At 38.8% G+C, this 20,403-nt stretch overlaps 1 protein-coding gene across 1 annotated transcript; it reads left to right on the forward strand.

Moving 5' to 3' along the window:
- Window positions 1-478: 478 nt before the first annotated feature.
- Window positions 479-1,804, forward strand: LOC124100629 (melanoma antigen preferentially expressed in tumors-like). Its single transcript, XM_046456203.1, has one exon. The coding sequence runs from the start codon at window positions 479-481 to the stop codon at window positions 1,802-1,804; it is 1,326 nt and encodes a 441-aa protein (XP_046312159.1).
- The last annotated feature ends 18,599 nt before the right edge of the window (window positions 1,805-20,403 follow it).

Consider the following 20,403-nt stretch of genomic DNA (forward strand, 5'->3'; position numbering starts at 1 on the left):
CGCAGTCCGGCTGCAGCAGAATAACCAGAGGGGTGACGAACAACTTGTGTAGATTGATACAGCAGGAGTAGGAGCCGTTTATTGCAGGACAGGAGCAGTATTTATACATTCCACACAGCTTATCTAATTAGCATAAACTAGATACATCAGTCAACCAATAAGGAATCTCTACACTTAATGGCTCGCTTTTGTTACTTCTCAAACCACTCCCTCTGGCATTTTGCCAGGCACCATCCAGACTTGTTTACGAACTCTAACATTCCCCTGGCAAAATGCCAGGTGTTATTTTGACTTGTTTACAGACTCTAACACTGGTTCAGCTTCTTCTGCTGGTGCCAGAATCAATCCTACCCAACCTCTTCCACACATTTGCAACATGAAAGGCTTCTCAAAACCATAAGCATAGATGCCCCGAAGAAGAGACTCCTTTAAATTCATATCATCAAAGTTATCAACAATCTCATTCCAGTTGCTCTCGATGACACCATCGGGGTCCATTCCCTCTGGGCCTCCATGTTCTCTAGGATCCCTAATGAAGGAGTGGCAGCCTCACCAGGAGAACTTCCAAGCTGCACTCAATGGGCTTGATGTGCTGCTTGCTCAGGAAGTTCGCCCCAGGAGATGGAAACTGCAAGTGCTGGATTTACGTAAGAATGCTCATCGGGACTTCTGGACCATATGGTCTGGAAGCAGAGCTAGTGTGTACTCACTGATGGAGCCAGAGGCCACCCAGCCCATGAAGAAGAAGCGAAGAGTGGACGGTTGCAGAATGAGGGGGAAGCAGCCTTTGGCTCCTGTAGAAGTGCTTATAGACCTGTGCCTCAAGGAAGGCAGCCGTGATAAATTGCTTGCTTCCCTCATTGAGAAGGTCAAGCAAAAGAAAGGTTTACTACACCTGTGCTGTAAGAAATTGAAGATTTTTTCAGTGCCCATGCAGAATATTAAGATGATCCTGAAAATGGTGCAGCTGGACTCTGTCCAGGATTTGGAAGTGAATTGTACCTGGAAATTGTCCACCTTAGGGAAGTTTGCTCCTCATCTAGGCCAGATGGGTAATCTGCGCAGGCTCCTCCTGTCCCACATCCACATGTCTTCTTACACTTCCTTGGAGCAGGAGGAGCATTGCGTTAGTCAGTTCACCTCTCAGTTCCTCAGTCTGCATCACCTCCAGGAGCTGTATTTGGACTCTATCTCCTTCCTCAAAGGCCGTCTGAACCAAGTGCTCAGGTCCCTGAAGAGTCCCTTGGAGACATTATCAATCACTAACTGCCTGCTTTCAGAGTCAGATTTGACACATCTGTCCCAATGCCCCAACATCAGTCAGCTGAAGGATCTGGGTTTGAGTGGGGTCAATCTGACCTGTGTAAGTTTTGAGCCCCTCCAAATTCTATTAGAGAGAACCTCCACCACTCTCCAGGATCTGGACTTAGATGAATGTGGGATCATGGACTCCCAGTTCACTGCTATCCTGCCTGCCTTGAGCCACTGCTCCCAGCTCACAACCTTCAGCTTCTGTGGGAATCCCATCTCCATGGCTATGTTAGAGAACCTCCTGCTCCACACCATTGGGCTGAGCAAGCTAAGTCATGTAATATATCCTGCCCCACTGGAGAGTTATGAAGATGTTGAGGGTACCCTCCACCTGGGGAGACTTGCCTACCTGCATGCCAAGCTGAAGCAAATGCTGCGCGATTTGGGGCGGCCAGGCATGGTCTGGTTCAGTGCCAACCCCTGTCCTCACTGTGGTGACAGGACCTTCTATGACCCAGAACCCATTCTGTGTCCCTGTTACATGCCTGCTTAGATGAATGCATATATCCACAGCTTTATTTTGGGCACTTGGACACAAAAGCTCAGAAAGTAAGCACATTTAGAAAAAAAGCCAGTTTTGTTTTCAGTTAAGTGGGAAAAAGCTGGTGTGGGAGAGAGAGGCTTGTGGAAAGCCGGTGGTGGCAGTTGAGGCTCTGAGGGTTTTTCCTGAGAGGCTGTTTTGTTTGGCGTGTGTGGTTCTAAAAATAAAGTTAGTTTCTTTTGACAAGTGGCTCCTGATTGTGCCCAGCCAGACTGCGGCAAGGCACAAACTCTTTATTGGAACATTATAATCTTAGTTGCATTTTGAGAGGAAGTAAGAAAGTGGGCTTTTATTGACTTCTTTTTGTGACTAAATTATATCAAATGACTTTAATCTTTATGATCTATTTTACTCTTTTCTATATGGCTGGAAGTTTAACATCCTCTAATTGACATAATCATTTTCTCTTTGCCCACACAGTTGGAAATGATTCCCACAGAAAAGTTGTCCTCCTCTGAACCAATCAACGATGTCAAGTGGTGCCAGCGTTATCTAAAAACTTTTCTGTTACTACTACATTGAAATGAGTGCAGCAACCTAAATGCAAAATTTAATTTTTTAAAAAAAGGTGACTAGAGACAAAACCTAAGTTATTTTTGTTTTGTTTTGTTTTGTCTTGTTTTTTACTACAATAGCTCTCTAGCAAAAGACATTCTTGAAATTCAGTATAGGATTTGAAGAATTGCCCCATGACTAATGGTGTGACACATTAGATGATCTGAGATTCAAAAGCATTTGAATACAAGATTCAGGGTAGAAGATTCATCATATGGTGGTAAAAAAACATTGAATTCAGCAAATGTCATTGTGTAGAGTTGTATATCCATATTGTTCTTAGGCACAATGACTAAATGAAGTGTCTTCCCTTTGATTTTAGAAATGAGTTGAGAGTGTTGAAGGATGTGAGAGTAGTTGATAATCATGGTGAGTTTATAAAAGTCAAACATAGTTTAAAAGTCAAATAGTAAAGAGTATAAAATGAAAATATAAAATTCCCATTTTCTCTCTCTCTCTCTCTCTCTCTCTCTCTCTCTCTCTCTCTCTCTCTCACACACACACACACACACACACACACTTCCTTTCCCTGTACCCAAACCTTCTTCTCAAGTGTAAACAGATCAACAATTTCTTCACTAATTTTCCAGAAATTTCCACTCTTCCTTTGCCTTCTTCATTTTTTAAAATAAATTCAGATTTACAGAGATCTTACAGGAAATTCCTACATACTCTTCATTCAGGTTCTTCTTCTTCTCCTTGTCCTTCTCCCTCTCCCTCTCCTTCTCCCTCTCCCTCTCCTTCTTCCTCTTTCTCTTTCTTCCTTCCTTTCTTTCTTTCCTCCTCCTCCTCCTTCTTTTTCCTTCTTCCTTATTTTCTCCTTTTCCTTCTCCTTTTCTTTATCTTCCTTCTCCTTCTCCTTCTTCTCCTTTTTTTACCCACTGCATAGAAATGTTGAAGAGTATATGGACAGGTACTTTGTAGAATGTCCCTTAATTTGGACTTGTCTTGGGTTTATCTCTTGATTACTTTGGAATTATGGTTTCAAGGAAAGAATATCCAAGAGGAGAATTCCCTTCTCATTGTATCACATCAGGAAATGTGTATTATCCATATGGCTTACCACTGGTGATATCAATTTTGACCACTTGGTTAAGGTAAATGTCTAACAGGCTTATCTACTGTGAAGTTGGTATCTTCTCTTTCCATACTCCATTCTTTGGAAGCAGGTAATAACTCCAGCACACACTTAAGGTAAAGGGAATTAAGTTCCACATCCTGGAAAGGATAGCATCTACAAAGGATTGACAGTTTGACATTCTTCTAAAGGAAAAAAAAAATATTGCTCTGTCTTTTAAAACTATTTTTTTTAATTTAATGATTTATATTATTAAGAACTTATATATTTTGTACTTTGGATGATTGTGTAATACCATGCCCTTTCTTCTTGATATAAACGAAATTATATTTTGTGCATAGAATATTTTTTAAATAGAATTCACTTTTAGACCAGCAAAACTGAGCATAAGGTATAGAATTTCCCATGTATACCTGTCCCCACACATTTTTAGCATCCCCCATTATCAATATCCCCCATCATAGTACATTTGTTACAGTCAAGGAACCAATTACATCTTATTAACACCCAGAGTCCATGGTTTAAATTAGGGTTCACTCTCAATGTTCTATCTTCTGTGGGTTTAAACAAATGTTTAGTGGTGTGTACCTGCCCTCATATTATAGCACAAAGAATCGTTTGATTTCAACAACAACAAAAAAATCCTCTGTGCTTCAAATATTCATCCCTCTCTCCTCTCCAACCCCTGACATCAAGATCACTAAAATAAAATAATAATAATAATAATTCTATGTGAAAGATACTGTCAAGTGACTGGGAAGGTAAGCCACAGACTGGGTGAAAATATTGGCACTGATCTTTTTTAACAGCCTCTATATTGTTGCCTTTTCCATAATGTCATATGATTGAAATCACATAGGACACAACCTTTCCACATTGACTTTATTCACCTAGTAACTCAAGTTTCCCCCATGTCACTTCATGGCTTGATGGCTCGCTTATTTTTAACACTTTATGACATTCGATTGTCCGGATTCAACATAGGTACTATGTCCATTCACCTGCTGACATACATTTTGGTTCCTTTCAAGTTTTAGCAATAATGAATAAAAATGTGATAAACATTGGTGTTTTTGTTTATCATTATTGCAAGTTTTTGCGTGAACGTAAGTTTCCAACTTCTTTGGGTAAATACCAAGAAGCAGGATTGGTGGGTTGTACGGTAAGAGTAGTTTTGTAATAAACTGTCAAACTACCTTCCAAAGTAGCCATCCGTTTTGCATTCACACTTGTGAGGACGGAGAACTTCTGCTGCTCCTCATCCTCTCCAGCATTTGGTATTGTCAGTATTCTGGGTGTGGCCATCTAATAGGTGTGTAGCGGTATCTCTTTGTCACTTGAACTTGTTTTTTTTCTGATGACCTATGATATGGAGTATTTTTTTTTCATATACTTATTTGCCAAATGTATACCTTTCTTGGTGAGGTATCTCTCTTTGGCCTGCTTTTGATATTAGGCTGTTTGTTTTCTTATCATGGAGTTTTAACAGTTATTTGTATATTTCAGTTAATAGCTCTTTATCAGATAATGCCTTTTGCAATTTTCTACCAGTTTGTGGCTTATCTTCCCAGTCTCTTAACAGTTTCTTTCACAGAGTTGTATTTTTTTTTTAGTGAATTTTGGCATTTTAATTTTTTCTTTCACAGATTCTGACTTTGGTTTTACAAATAAAGTCATTGCCAAAGCCAAGGTTGTTCATATTTTCTCCAGTGCTCTTCTAAGAAATTTATAGTTGCACTTAGGTCTATCATCCATTTTGAATTAGTTTTTGTGAAAGGTATAAGGTCTGATTTTATTATTATTATTACTACTACTACTACTACTACTACTACTACTACTACTACTACTATTTTGCATGTTGATGCCTAGTATTGAAAAGACTATCATTTCTCCATTTTTATGTCTTTTCTCTTTGGTCAAAGATCCATTGACTTTATGTATGTGGATCTATTTCTGTGTTCTCTATTCTGTTCCATTGATCTATTTGTCTATTCTTTTGCTAATATTATGCTGTCTTGATTACCATAGCTTTATAGATTGTCTTCAAGTAAGGTAATGACTTCCGGCTTTGTACTTCTCCTTCAATAAAGTCATGTTTTGTGTTGTTTTTTTTCTGGAGTCTTTTGCCTTTCTCTATATACATAATTCGTTTCTGGATATCCACAAATAACTTTCCAGGATTTTCAATCTATAGATCAAGTTGTGAATAATTAATATTTTGACAATATTGAGTCTTCCTGTCCATGAATGTGGAGTATATCTCCACTTATTTAGTTCTTCTTCGATTTATTTCATCAGAGTTTTGTAGCTTTCATCTGTTAGTCAGCTTTACATCAATGTGACCAGAGACTTGATGATATCAAAAGGAAATGTTTATTTGGGCTCACAGTTTTAGAGATTCAGTTCATTTTTGGCTTACGCCCTTGCTCTGGGCTTAAGATTAGGCAGAACATTAAGGCAGAAGGGTATGATGGAAGAAAGTTCATGTCAGCCAGGAAGCAGAGAGGAAGGGGCCATGGACAGATCTGATTCAGGCCATGCCCCCCGTAACTTAATTCCTCCAGCTATCCCCATCTGCCTATAGTTACCACCCAGTAGTAGTCCATTCAAATGACTAATCCATCAAAGGGATTAATATACTGATGAGGTTATGGTTCTCATAATCTTATAATTTCACCTCTAAACATTCCTGCATTGCCTAGCACATGAGCTTCTTAGGAAGAAGGATCCAAATCATAACACCATCAAACAGATCTCATGCATGCTTTGTTAGATTTATACCTAAGTATTAAATTTTAGGGGCTCTAATATAAAAGGTCTTAGATTTTAATTTCAAATTCTACTCACTCATTGCTAGTATATAGAAGAGTAACTGACTTTTTTGTATTAGTATTGCATCCTACAATTCTACTTTAATCATTTATTAGTACCAGAAGTTTTGGTGGTTTGGTGGTTTAGTGGGTTTGTTTGCTTGTTTCTTTCTTGTCAATTTTTTTGGAATTCCTACAGAGACAATCATTTCATCTTAGACCAAATGCAATTTTATTTCTTCCTTCCCACTCTGTATATCTTTTATTGACCTTTCTTATTCTATCAGATTAACCAGGACTTCCAATGTGATGTTAAAAAGCAGTGGTGAGAAGAGATTGATATTATTCTTGATCATTGAGGAGAATCTTCAAGTTTCTCATCAGTAAGTATGCTACATCTGTAAGTTTTTGTTTTGATTTGCCTTTTTTTGTAGACATTATATATCAAGTTGAGGAAGATTTTCTCAATTCCTAGTTTACTGAAAATTTTTATCATGAATAGGTGTTGGATTTTGTCAAATGCTTTTTCTACTTCTATTGATCTGATCATATGAATTTTCTTTTGTAACATATGATGTGATGAATTACTTTGGTTCTTCAAGTGTTGAATCAGTTTTACATACTTGGAACTAATCCTGGTTGGTTATTGTATACAACTCTTTTAATAATTCATTGTTGGATTCAAGTTGCCACAATTTTTGAGAATTTTTTACATCTATGTTCATGAAAGAGATTTTCCTGTAGATTTTTTTTCTTATACTGTCTATATGACTCTTCTAGTCTTAAAATGGTTTTTATATTGGGGTAATATTGTCCTCATTAGGGAACAGGTAGACATGAGTAGTAGGAACATGGACATTGATGGCTTAATTCTACAGATTGAGACTATGTGCTAACTCTCAAAATGTTTTTAAAGAAACAACTTATAAATCGTCCTGGCCCTACTCTGACTTAAGATAATAACCGATAACAAACAGTGCATTATTCACAGGGCTAACAGTGTTTGCCCAAGACTCCTCCTTTGATAAAGGAAAGAGAGATTGCACTAAGTAGAGACTGGAAAGCTCAATGGCCTCATGGTTTGTGAAATCAATTTCTAGATAAAAATCAGCTGGCACAGACCAAGATGACTAAAGTTGCCTTTAGGTCCTTGGCATATAATTTAATCTTACTGTAGTTATAAATTTTTGCCCCCTGGGTTTCACTTAGACACTCATGAGTAAGAAATAAAGTAGGGATTTAGAAATCTGATACAATTCCACTGTCAATCAAGAGCTAGAAGGTGGTACTCAGGTGGGACCCTCTGGAAACTATGCCTCAACCCCAATAAAAGCTGCGACACAAAGAAGAGAGTCATTGATCTCCTCCTTGAAACAGTCTACTCTCTCCCTTGAGAGTGTTCCCCACTTCTTTATCTTCTAGTAAACTTTTCTGTTTTTACTACACCTCATGTAGTGTTTGAAATCTTCTCTTGCAAAGACCCAAGAGTTGAGAACACAATGCAACTTTAAGTAATAATAGAAATAACTAGTACATATTCCCTCTGCTTCTATTGGCTTCTGTATTTGGAAAGAAATTATAGAGAATTTGGTATAATATCTCCCTTAAATATTTAGTAGAATTAAGCAGTGAACTCATCAGGGCCTGGTGATTTCTGTTTTGGAAGAATATTAATTATTTATTCAATTTCTTCAATGGAGTATCTATTTCTTCTTGTGTGGTTTTTAAAAGATAACATCTTTTAAGGAAAGAAATTTCATAGGGATTATTAAATTCATGAGCATAGAATTGTATGCAGTATTCCTTCATTATCCTTTTAATGTCCCTGTGATCTGTAGTGATGTCCCTCTTTCATTTCTGATGTTAATAATGTACATGTTCTCTTTTTCTCATTAGCAGGCTAAAAGCTTATTGATTTTATTGATCTCTTCAAACAACCAAATATTAGTCTCACTTTTCTCTTGATTTCCACTTTCAATTTTATTGATTTCTTCTCTAATTATTATTCCTTTTCTTCTGCTTAATTTGGGATTAATTTACTCTTATTTTTCTTCTTTACTAAGATGGAAAGCTTAGGTGGTTGATTTTAGATGGTTGTTTTTCTGATACATGTGTTCAATGCTTTGGCTACATCCTACACATTTCGATAAATTGAATTTTCATTTTTATTCTGAAACTTTTTGATTTTCATATTCCATATTGTATGCTTCCATGTCAGCCTAAGTATATTTATTTCATTTTAATTTATTTCATTGTAGTTTTATATAAAACTACAATGTATAGATATTTCATATGTTACTTGATCAGTAATATTTGATAAGATATTTGTTGTCTTAACTTTGATTCTATTAAAACAACACTTGGTGAAATGCCTGTGTATATATTTGTGAACACACAGGAAATACAGGTTTATATCAAAACGATAAATTTCTAATAATAGGATTATTGAGTCTAAAGATACATGCATTTTCTGGTATGATAGATATTGTCTAATTGTGTTCAAAAAAATTGTTGCCCAATTGATATATGATGGACTTTCAACAGGTCACTGCCTCTTTTTTTGCAGTCACCTTTCCTAATTACATCAGGATGTTATGTTTTGCTATCATCAAATGTGACATATGAGACCTAATGTTGGGGTGTTGATATGTTCTATCGGGTAAGAAAATCATAGACAGAAGCCAAGGAAATAATGATAGAAATAACTTGAGGTTTCCTGCAACAAAAGGGAAGGGGGAAAAAAGATTAGCAGGGGAAAAATAAAATTAAAAAGTGGGGCAGGTGGTGGCAATAAAAACTTCAAAGAGATGAGGTTGTGGTAACTAATACCAGGATCAGACATAATGGGGAAACTGAACAAGATGTGTTCTTAAGAAAAAAACTATTTCAAGAATCTTCTTGACATAAAATTCCTAAAAACAAAACAAAGCAAAAAACAAATAACCAGTTCTGGGTGTAGACCTAAAGCTAGGAGTAATTCTTAATATTGGTTCAAAAAGGGCTATATGTAGCTCTAGCAACTCTTTATTTTCTCAGGAGCTAGTTATTGAAAGAGGAGAAGATAGAAGAGTGGAATTAAAGTCAAAGCCTGGCTTGTTTTAGGCAAAAAACATAACCTGAATTCTAAAATTTTTACAGTTTGTTTTTTAGTGGCCCTCTCCTTAAGATGTCTTTCAGCATGAACCCTTTTGCAGACAGGATTCCTCTTTGCTGTGGCAGAGGTTTCACTTCAGAAGGGATCGCAGAGACTACAATGTCACACATGAGAGAGAGGACTCTTCCTTTTGTTTCTTGGGGAATGCTGAAGAATTCAGATTGTAGTTCCCACTAAAGCCTCTGCCTAGAGTTGTTTCTATCATTTTGCTACAAGTGGAGTTCTTGCACCCACCCATTTCTACCCACTTCCTAGTACAATAAGCACTAATATATTCACAACAGAGAAGCTGCCTCTTTCCCAGTCACAGCTCTGTTGACTTGTTTGGGTTTGGTTTGGGTTGAGTCACTAAGAAACATATTAGCTTAGGGCACTAATCTTTTTAATAATAATGCAGATTCCTCAAATAGACATTGAGTTTGGGGGGCATTCATTTTCATTATCTCTTCCCATGGGAAAACCTAAGAACACAGCTTCCTCCTTTTAAACAAAAATAAACTGAATCCCTGTTGGTATTTAACATCTTATTTATTATAAAATGTTCATTCTTTGTCATTGTGCCCAAAAGCAATGCTGCAAAGGAAATGGTTTTTAAAAATAGAATAAATAGGCTTAATAATACCAACTTTTAAACAAATTTTAAACTCAGAACAATCCCTATTGGACATCTCTGCCTCACCCTAACAGTAGGTAAATGACATCTTATCTTCTTTGTTTGACCAGTATGAGTCATAAAGAGTGGGGGCAAGAACAATATCTTTGCACCAAATAGCATCTTGTTTCCAGTTTGTAGCTAATATGATGAGTTTAGGTTGCATGGATTTTGCAGGCTACTTCTTTATGACTTAATGATCCCCAATGACACTACCGAAGGCTATACCAATTCTTTTTATTTATGTGTTTACATAGGGGTGATGGTGTTGTTTTGGTTTTTGTTTTTGTTTTTGAAACTTGTTCTCACTACATTACTAAGGCTAATGGCAAACTTGTGAGTTCAAATGATCCCCTTACCTCGAGCCCCTCAAGTAGCTGGAACTATAGGTGCATACCACCTTGTCACCTACACTAATTTCTTTTTTAAAACAAAAGAGGGAGGGGCTGCTGAGAGTGGATATTAGGAACTGAGCTATTTTCATTATCTTCTTTTAGGCAAAGCAATAGCTACAAACCAGCACAGGTACCGGCTTCTACAAATCCCTAACTTCAGAAACTCATTTGCAATGAGCTTTCCATACCTATTTAGATGGAAAGTTACTATCTCTTTTCAGTGAGGCTATCAAAGCAACACACTTTAAAAATTCTCAAGGGACACATAATCACTCTTTCAAAGTAGCAATGTGACTATAGCAGCCTTCTTTCCATTCAGCTAAGCAGGACTGTGAATGGTAATGGACACAGCTAATGCCTTTTGGTTTTTCTGTGAGCAAGGGAATCTTACCACCATATATAATTAGTAGTGGGAAAAAAAGACAATTGCAATAAAAGTTAAAAAAAAAAACACTAACAAATAGTCTAAGGTACATGCGTTGAGTGCCTTTAGGGGTGTGGAAAAGGAATAGTTTGAGAAAATCATAAGATTGCCAACATAGTAAATGAGCAGGACTTTCTAAGGAACTGTGGAAGGAAAGAAGGCAATCCCACAAAAATATGCAGATGTTCTTGGATATCCATGATCTTTTATTTATTGCCAGTTTTCTTCTCAGTTGCTATATCTGGCATCTCCATTTTCTCCAATAACAATAGCAACAAAAAGAGTCTCAATATCAGTCACTGGATCACCTACTGCGGATGGGAGGTCCTGTTCTGACTCTTGCCTGCTAAATGTGGCAGAAGTGGTTATGTAAAGGTTTCAAAAGACCGTGACACACCTCTTCGGCCGGGCTGTGGATGGGAGAAAGCAGAGCAGTGTATGGGGAACCCGTCTGAGAGAGGAGATGGGTGGCCCTTGCTCCCTCACAGACTCCTCCCCTGACATTCTCTCAAAAGCCTGATCTCACTGTCTCATAATAATTTTACTTATTTAATTACTGAATACTCACTACACACCAGTCCTATGACAGGCAGTTGACATAATATCTCATTTAACCTTCAGTTCTCCCAACCTATTTTACATTCGTAGAAACCATGAGTATCCATTTAGTAAGTGGCAAGGTTGAAAATGAAGTCCAGATCCACCATTGGTAAAGTCTGTGATCTTTCCCATACTCCATGTTTCATTCTTTGGGCTTCTTTACAATATCCCTGGCTGGTATCATTTTATAATATTTCATATTTCATTCTATGTGTCCGTGTCTCCTTGCACAATGGAACTCACTCCTCTGGTGAATGGGAATGACTATTCTATGTGTGTGTGCTGCCCCTGTTATCTAGCATGAGGCAAGGCACCTTGTGCCTAATATTTGTGAATGGGTATAGAATGGAGAGAAATGAATCGTTTTCCAAAGATATCAAAAGACATTATGAGAGCCATCTCTTTGGTCAGTAGTATATAGAAAGAGGGTATCAGGGTGGTGGTGGTAGTGTGTAGAAAATGCCTCAAGTAGCCAATAAATCGTCTTGCTCAGTTTCCTGTACCCCTCAGGAATGAGCAAGGTCACATGGAGCCTGTTGCACATATGGCATCAGAGAAATCCCCAGGAGATGTCGCATCCCTACCACAAAGGCAGTGTGGCTATGGCAATCATTGCTCTCTGAGGAGTCAAGATCACATCAGCCAAACAGCTCCATGTTGGAACTTCAGTGGTTTCTTGGGCTCCTGTGCTAATCTTTAAATAGCTTTATTAGATTATTGATGATTGACCCACTATTAGGAGGCCACTGCATTATAAACCTTCAAACCTTTTGCTATTCAGTGATCTCAAATGTAATGCCAAGAAAAGAGTTCCGACAGGTAATAAATAAAACTTAGAAGATGCATAAAAAATTAAAAGTTGGAATTTTATGTTAGTGTCACAATCTAATGGAAGGGGGGAAAGAAGCAGCATCAGAGGATCAAATGGCTTCCATCACTGCCCTTCATACAGAACCTCACCATGTCACTTCACCTTGCCGTACCTCCACCTCCATAACTGTATGGTGGAAACTGAACACTGCTTGATTCTCAGATGACCTTCTAGGTATTATCTGAGATGCACTTGATAGCCTGAGTTTCTTTCCTGAGCCTCATGTAAACATATGACATATGTTTCTACAAACCTCTCTGTTTTAAATCCTCTATCACACAAGTGTATATCATTCAGAAGTTTCTGTCAAGGACACCAACCCAATTTGAAAAAAAAGAAAGAAAACAATGGGAGGAGAGAATTATTTTTAATGTCAGAGAGAAAAACAAAGTACAGAAACAGGTTTCAGAAAAGCAAACTTCAGCTTATCAGTTGAGCCATGTTACTTTCCTTTAAGAAAAGAGTTTAAGCAGGCATGGTGGTGCACACCTATAATCCCAGCAGCTTGGAAGGCTGAGGCAGAAGGGTTGCAAGTTCAAGGCCAGCCTCAGAAACTTAGCAAGGCTCTAAGCAACTTAGCGAGACTCTGTTTCAAAATAAAAAATAAAAAAGGGCTATGCATGTGACTCCGTGGTTAAGCATCCCTGGAAGGAAAGAAGGAAAGAAAGAAAGAGGAGAAGGAGGGAGGCAGAGAGAGGAAGGAAGGAAAGAAAAGAGGTTAATACCTACCTTTGCTGTCATCAAGAACAACACCTTTGTAATGACTTATTGAGTGATTTGAGAAAATCTCTTCTGATCACAAAGTATTATAATTTTCATGTCAATTTGAAATTAGGAAAATACTTGACATGTTTTTCTTGGACAAAATGCCAGGGAGCAGAATCCAAGACTCATTGTGGAGGGAAAAATCCAAGGTTCTCACCAAATATCCACCCCCAGCTCACTTGGCCAGTGCACTCTCACTTTTTAAATTCTCTACTTCTCCTGAGTCTTTTCTTCCTTTTTCCTGATTGTCTCATTGTCGGCTGTCTCTCCTGGCCACCTCTAGAAACAACTCCTTAATCTTTCCCTCTTCCTTGCTTGTTTTGTCTAACATTTTGGGAGCTGGAAAACAGGGAAGCCAGGTCTAGGCATAAAGTTACAGGACTCAAGAAAACCTGAAATTTCCTCTGAGTAAAGTACACAAGCTTGTGACATCTAGTGTTAGTCAGATTTGTGTTACTGTGACAGAATAACTGAGAAAAACAACTTCAAGGTGGAAATGTTTATTTTGACTCATAGTTTCAGAGGTTTCAGTCCATGATCTACTGATTGCATTGCTTTGGGCCTGAGATAAGGCAGGACATGGAAGAAGGGTGTGGCAAAGGAAAGCTGCTCAATTCTCAGCTCATGGAGCCAGGAAGCAGAGACAGACAGACAAAAGGGCCAGGACAGGACATAGTCCCAAAAGGTACACCCCAAAGGACTCATTCCTCCAGTTAGGTCCTACTTCCTATAGCTCTCAATAATGCCTTCCAATGCACTAATGGGGTCAGAGCCCTCATGATCCAATCACTTCCCCCAAAGACTCAGGTCTGGACATTTCAGCATTGGGGCCCAAGCCTCTATACAAGAGCCTTTGGGGGATATCCCAGATTCAAACCGTAACCTGCCTGTAGTTGCTAATTTCTCATCTGAATCACAGATAGTGAGTTTGTCAGAATCTGTCAGAGCAAAGAAGCAGGAAGTTACAGGACTTCCTCTTCTCTTGGGAATGAATAAAGTAGCCCATACTGTGTTTCCCAGCTGCCAACTGGGCCAGACTGACCCTGAGATAGGTAAATTATACATGATCTTGGAAGCAATTCTTCCTTTGTGACTGGGGCCTAGCTGAAATAGGGATGGGGCATATGTTAGGTTGGGCCTCCAAAGCCTAGAAGGATGAGAGTGGTGCTCCATGCTGTGATCCACAGGACTATGTGAATTGCTCTTGAGCACGTGTTAAAATGTCAGCTCCCTGGAGACATACAGGAATTTGGGCTCTGCACTCTGAAGTTCTCTTATACCTTTCCTAAGCTTGTAATTCAATTTTCAGTAGGAAAAAAAAAAAAAGAAACAGCTAGCATTTTCCATTTATGGCTCTGCATAAAACTGGAAATACTTTGTGCTTCTGGGATTGGGGCTGGGGGTGGGGTAAGATGAGTTACTGAGCCGTAATGGGTCCTTAAACAAACAAGCCAAGTATCCGTGGAAAAGCCATCTAGGAAGCTGTATTTTTATTAGTCCTTCTCTTAAAGACCTATAAGATTTTTAAAGAACCACATGAATTCTGTTTTTAACTTGCATAAAAGTCTGCAGCTAATTTTTATGAGATTTCAAACCCCTGAAAAACAGGTTTGGTAAAATCTCTGACAGGACTTGAACTGCAAGGTTTAGGGAGACCTCAGGAAAAATAGACATTTTTATTTCGTTTGTTCACTTTCCTTGAAAGGCTGGGTAGATCAGATATTGGTAAATATTTCAAGGACAGAAGATCTTATTTCACTATCCTCCCATGGAAAAAGCCATCCGTGAGTGACTTTCTACTGGCTTTTAATGATGAAGTACAAACCATCAAAGTCAAGGCTAATGAATTTCAGCTAAAGAGTTTCCTTGGTTTCTGATAAGTGATGTTGACATACATCGTAAAATGCACCACCAACTTCTACCCCCCGCCCCTTAAATCTCTAAAATGCCTATCCAACTGAGAATTCCTGATAATATTCCTGGAATTGGTAGAAAGCAATGAAGTGTCAGCCTGGATGCCCTCATCCACCTGCTGAGCCCCAACCTGATCTGTGTCTGTACATGGAATCAATTAAAGTAAACACATTTAAATTATTTTTTCAATCCTGCCATATAACTGACTAGTATCCTTAAAGTCAATTAATTGTTTAATTCAAATCCCCCCCCAATAATTTACAGTGTGTTGAAATTATTGGGGTGAATGAAATGATCCTCCTGATGGTTACTATCTATAGAAACACAACATAAAGCTACTAGTCCTAGGAGCTGAAGGCAGGTGATTTTTTTTCCTCCCATTTTTTTCTTTATCCCGGATCCTCTAAAAGTAGGTCAAAATGTGGCAATGTCCTGACAATTTTGAAGAGCCACCTCAGTATATACAATATTTACCCATGCCCTTGACACTCCCCAAATAAACAGTGAGTCAGGAGGCCAGGCCCAGCAGAGAACCGTCTTCAAGAGGAGGAGTGAGAGCTCAGAACCAGGGCACTGAGTCTATGTCTAGGGCATTGGGCCACAGCAGCAGGCCATCAGGAAACATTCTGGGCTTGGTTCCCACCAAAAGGTGAGGTTTCAATTCCCTTCTATCACCTCTAGATCCTTCCATCCCCCTCTTCCTACCTGGCCCACCACCTCCACCCTGGAAGCCAAGCCTCAAAACAGACTATATTTGGAAACTGCTTACCTTGTGGCCAGGATGTGAAATATTTTAAACATCTTAACCCTACACCAACAGCGATCAGTGGTTTTATTTTCTGTTCACCCAAAGTGCAAGGACCAAATGTAAACAACTTTTTAATCACAACATTATTCCCAGAATGGCCGGGGAATTTATTTTGGGATTTGGAAAGAAGGCATTATTGTTATGTGTCTCTGAAGATTCAAGTTTGGGAGTAGGAAGTAAAGACCGATCCAAATTAAAGATTATGCTAGCACACGCAAGACCAACCACATATACTGCAGATAAGCACGTCTGGGTGAGCGGACAGCTTCCTCTATAGCAGAGTCAGAAAGGACAGCTGAAAAACAGAATTTAGCCAGTATGGAACATGCACTGACATTCTGCACACCATATATGTACACAAATTCCATTTCAAATATTATAAAATCCTTATATGTTTTCCAAACTTGTCTCTCTCTCAACAATTAACTCCATTAGCATCCTGAATCCCTAAAATATCTGATGTAATCTACTCCCACTTTTTTCATCTGACAGATGAAAAGACCAAGATCCAGAGAGATGAAGCAACTCCTCCCAAATTTTTAGAGTTTTCTGTTCCCCTAAATGTGTAATAGGACACAAAGCAGTAACCTACGTGACTTGGAACAGGCAAGCCTGTGTAATGCTGTGTGTTTGGATCTTGACCAACTGTGTGATCTTGAGCAATTTCATTATTTCTCTGAGCCTCAGTTTTCTCATTTCTAACAACTAGGATAACAATCTTACCTTTTTAGGGTATTTTATGAGGATTAAATGAGAGAATATATTTAAAGCATTGAGCACAGTGCCTTGCATCTGCTATGTATTAACAAAAGTCTAAATAGTTATTGTGGCTATTATGAATACTTCTGCTATCAGCATAATGATCAATGGAATTATAAAGTCAGGATCAAAATGACAAATAATAATGACAATAATTACTATTGTAACAAAAAAGTGACTAACATTTCCTGAGTATGTGCCTGGATACATTATTAATTTATGTGAGTCTAACTCAAGACTTCCAATACTATAGATAAGGAAACTCTGCCTTAGAGATGCCTAAATTTTGCTTACCAGCTAATAAAAGATGTTCTTAGGATATGATACTAAGTATCACGGAGTCTAGAAATCTTGCTGTTATGCTAAATAAAGACTATAAGAAAAAATAAAACAAAATGTTTGATTTTATGAGTGAGGTCTTTGAGTCTTTTCCAAAGTAAAAGTTATGAAAGGTTGCATTTTAAAGGAGGGTATCAATCATTTCACTTAAGCAAGTCAGACTTTTATAATAAATGTTATGTCTGAATGTGAGGTCACTCAATGTCAGTTCAATACCCCTTTAACAGGGTGCTATAAGTCAATCCTGCCATCTTAAGATTTATCTCTGGTGTACACTAAAATTGGTTGGTTTTCTATTGATTGAGCATTTGAGATACAAAAGCCTGAGAATTGGCTACTATTTATTTAATGTATCCTTGTATCCATCAAATTTGCAGGAATGTTATCTGCTGTTTTAATGTGGCCCAAAGCTTCCCAAATCTGGCTTCCATAATTGTTTGGGAAATGTCATGTGTTTGAGAAATGGTAAACTGCCTCTTTTCCTACTTGTAGTTATTCTGAGATTTTGTTTATGCAAGCTGATAAACAGATTAACTTTACCCAGGGATGAGGTGGGGGTTGGAGGGCAGATGAAGCATACTACTAAAGGTGTTCAAATCTCTCTCTAAAAGCTTCATCTCAGTCAAAAGGCCCACATGTTGCAGAATGTTGGGAGGAGGGTGCCTTAAATTGTGAAATCTGTGAGGGATCTCATTTTTCTGGAACTCCCTGACATCTGAGCCCTCGTGTTGCTGGAAAGATTCCAAGAGCACCATAAAATTAGGGCTGGTCCTGTCTGAACCGAGTCCAGATCATTTCAAGGCGGGGAAATAAATATTGAACCTAGTTAAATGTTGCTTGAGATTATGCTTGGCACTGAGTGTCCAGTCACCAATTTACTCTTAGGTTACATGGGTTATTTTGAGCTCAAATGGATATGCCAGGGCGGATTCCTTCAATGGCAGCAATTATTTGCAAGCACAGTTGCATTTCTGACACATTTAATGGAATGGAATGTAAAGATTTATGGGATGGTGTTGGGTGGGTGGAGAAGACGTTAAAGTCGTCGGTTTCATGCTCCTTTACTCAATCCTGGATCATAGTTAGCTTTCCCCATTCCTTTTCTCCCTTCCCTTGCCTTGAATAAACAAACCTCTTTTCTTTCTCTTTCCATTTTCTTTCTTCCCTCCTTCCATGTAAGACAATAACTTGTAGGTTATGAATGAAGAGTAGGAAGTCAGAATCACAGACATCAAAAGGAAGAGTTGTGAGGATCTGTAGTTCATCCAACCCCAATTTAAAATGAAAAAAAAAACTGGGGGTAGTTATTTGGAAAATAAATATTTTAAATGTTCAATTACACATTTAATGAACAGATTTTGGACAAGGGACCCATAGCACTTATGCACTCTGTCCAACCATCCGATCTGAGCCCTGCTGAATCAGCCTGTGCCTTTTTCAGTTTAGGACTGATGTTGGTCTGGCACATTAGTGCCATGAGATGGAAATCACATGTAGCTTCAGTCTTTAGCCTGTCTTCCTTTCAGCAAGAGGAGGATGCTTCCCAGGACCAAGTTTGATGCTGCTGTTTGTGGTTGCTCTGTCAGTCACGGCTCAGCCAAATGCTGGGGCAGTATTCTGGGCTAAGAGAAGCCTCTGGAGTCACACAGACCCACACAGGACTCCTGACCTGTGCTGTATCAACAGCTGACTTTGGAAAATTAATTTAAAGCTCTGTGAGCTCAGTTTCCTTATCTACAAACTAGGGATGATAATAGCTCCTACCTCACAGGGCTGTCTTAAATATTTAATGCGGTAAAGCACATAAAGTGCGTAGGTCAGCACCTGGCATGCAGTAAACACTTAATAAGTGGTAGACATTATAATAATTCCCAAACCATCTCTCTGAAAGGCATGCAGACTCAGTGAAGCTGTGACCATAGCCCCAAGCCTCTGCAGACCAGGGCGCTGAGATGGAGATGGCTCCATGGCCTGGCAGGTGTAGAAAATGAGAAGATCAGGGGCCCATGTGGCAATCAGGCAGGAACTGCCTTAGCAGCACATACACCTATTCTTGGATTTCAATGATGACTGTTCAGGCTCTGAGCTGTTTCCACATGGTATAGCATGGGGAGAGGCCCTGCTCAACATTAAAGCACAGATATTTTCAAATGGTCCATATCTTGAAAAAGTAGACACAAGACAAAAGAGTACAGATGAAATCCCACTAGGAGGAAAATTAATAAGGAATATCTTTTTAACAAAGCTCCAGACTTAGACTGTCTTGTTTCAAGAACTATTTGATCCAACTTAAGTCCAGGAGCTATGATATACATGTGTACACGATTTTATAGTTCCCAATGCATTTCCCCACAGTTTCTCTTACTTGAGCCTTCCCAAAGGCACAGTATGTCTGTTGCCTTACACACTACACTGTTTACTTCTTTTCACTAAGGCTTGATCACCACAACCCCTACCATACTCGCTACCCAGCACTCTCCAATCCCATCTGACTCTAACTAGAAGCCTCCAAATGCATAGGCTCTGAAGAAGGTGAAAGGTAAGTAAGGCATGAAAAACCTCCAGTTTGAGAATCTGGTCATGAATATGTACCATGTAAGAGAGGACTTAAGAGGAAAACTCTAAGTCCAAGAACTTCTGGGGGATTCTTTACTCTTCCAGCTTGTAGACACAAAGTGGACATGAAAGGTGATTTCCTTTGTGTGAGATGGTTGAACACAAATACAATGGTGATTTTAATGATAACATGTCCCATAGACCTCAGGCATAAAATAATATTTTCACCAAAGCTACAAATGAATGAATGGGGATTTTATGAACCGAGGCAGATAGACTTTTCTATACAAGCCCCATGCTCTTAGCCACAATTATTTTTGTCTCTTCCAACACTCTTTCATTGAGTCCACCATGGCCCTGGTCTTTGCTGCATGGTGAGGAAAGACCTGGGCTGGTTAAAGAGCAATGCCCACAAGGACAGGCAAGACAGATTCAGGGATGTTTTTTTCACCCTCCCCTTGTCCCAAAACCCGAGAAAGAAAATACTGATAACAATTGGTGATTTTGGGTAACTGTGTATGGATTATTCATCAGAGAAGGCATGATTAAAACTTTAGCTATGAAATGATTATTTAAAAATATCTCATATGGCCCTTCCCCAATCAGACCCGAAGCTGTACCCAGTTGGGGTAGACACTCAGAGTGAGCCAGAGCCACCACCCAGGGCAAGAGGAGGAGCTCAGCCCCTGTGGGGAGCTCAGGGACCCCTCCTTGATTAAATGTCAACTACACTGGGAAAGAGAAGAGGCTGACTATATATTAAAACATGTTCCAAATGGTTTTATTCATTTTTACCCCAGAACAAAGAGGAACGTTTCCTTTGTAGAAAGCACAATTTTGCCTCACCACAGTGAGAGAACTGAATGCAGCG

This window comes from Marmota monax, unplaced genomic scaffold, assembly GCF_021218885.2.
Source record: "Marmota monax isolate L192 unplaced genomic scaffold, Marmota_monax_Labrador192_F-V1.1 WCK01_AAM20220418_F8-fsc00130, whole genome shotgun sequence".
In the NCBI taxonomy this organism is placed as follows: Eukaryota; Metazoa; Chordata; class Mammalia; order Rodentia; family Sciuridae; genus Marmota; species Marmota monax.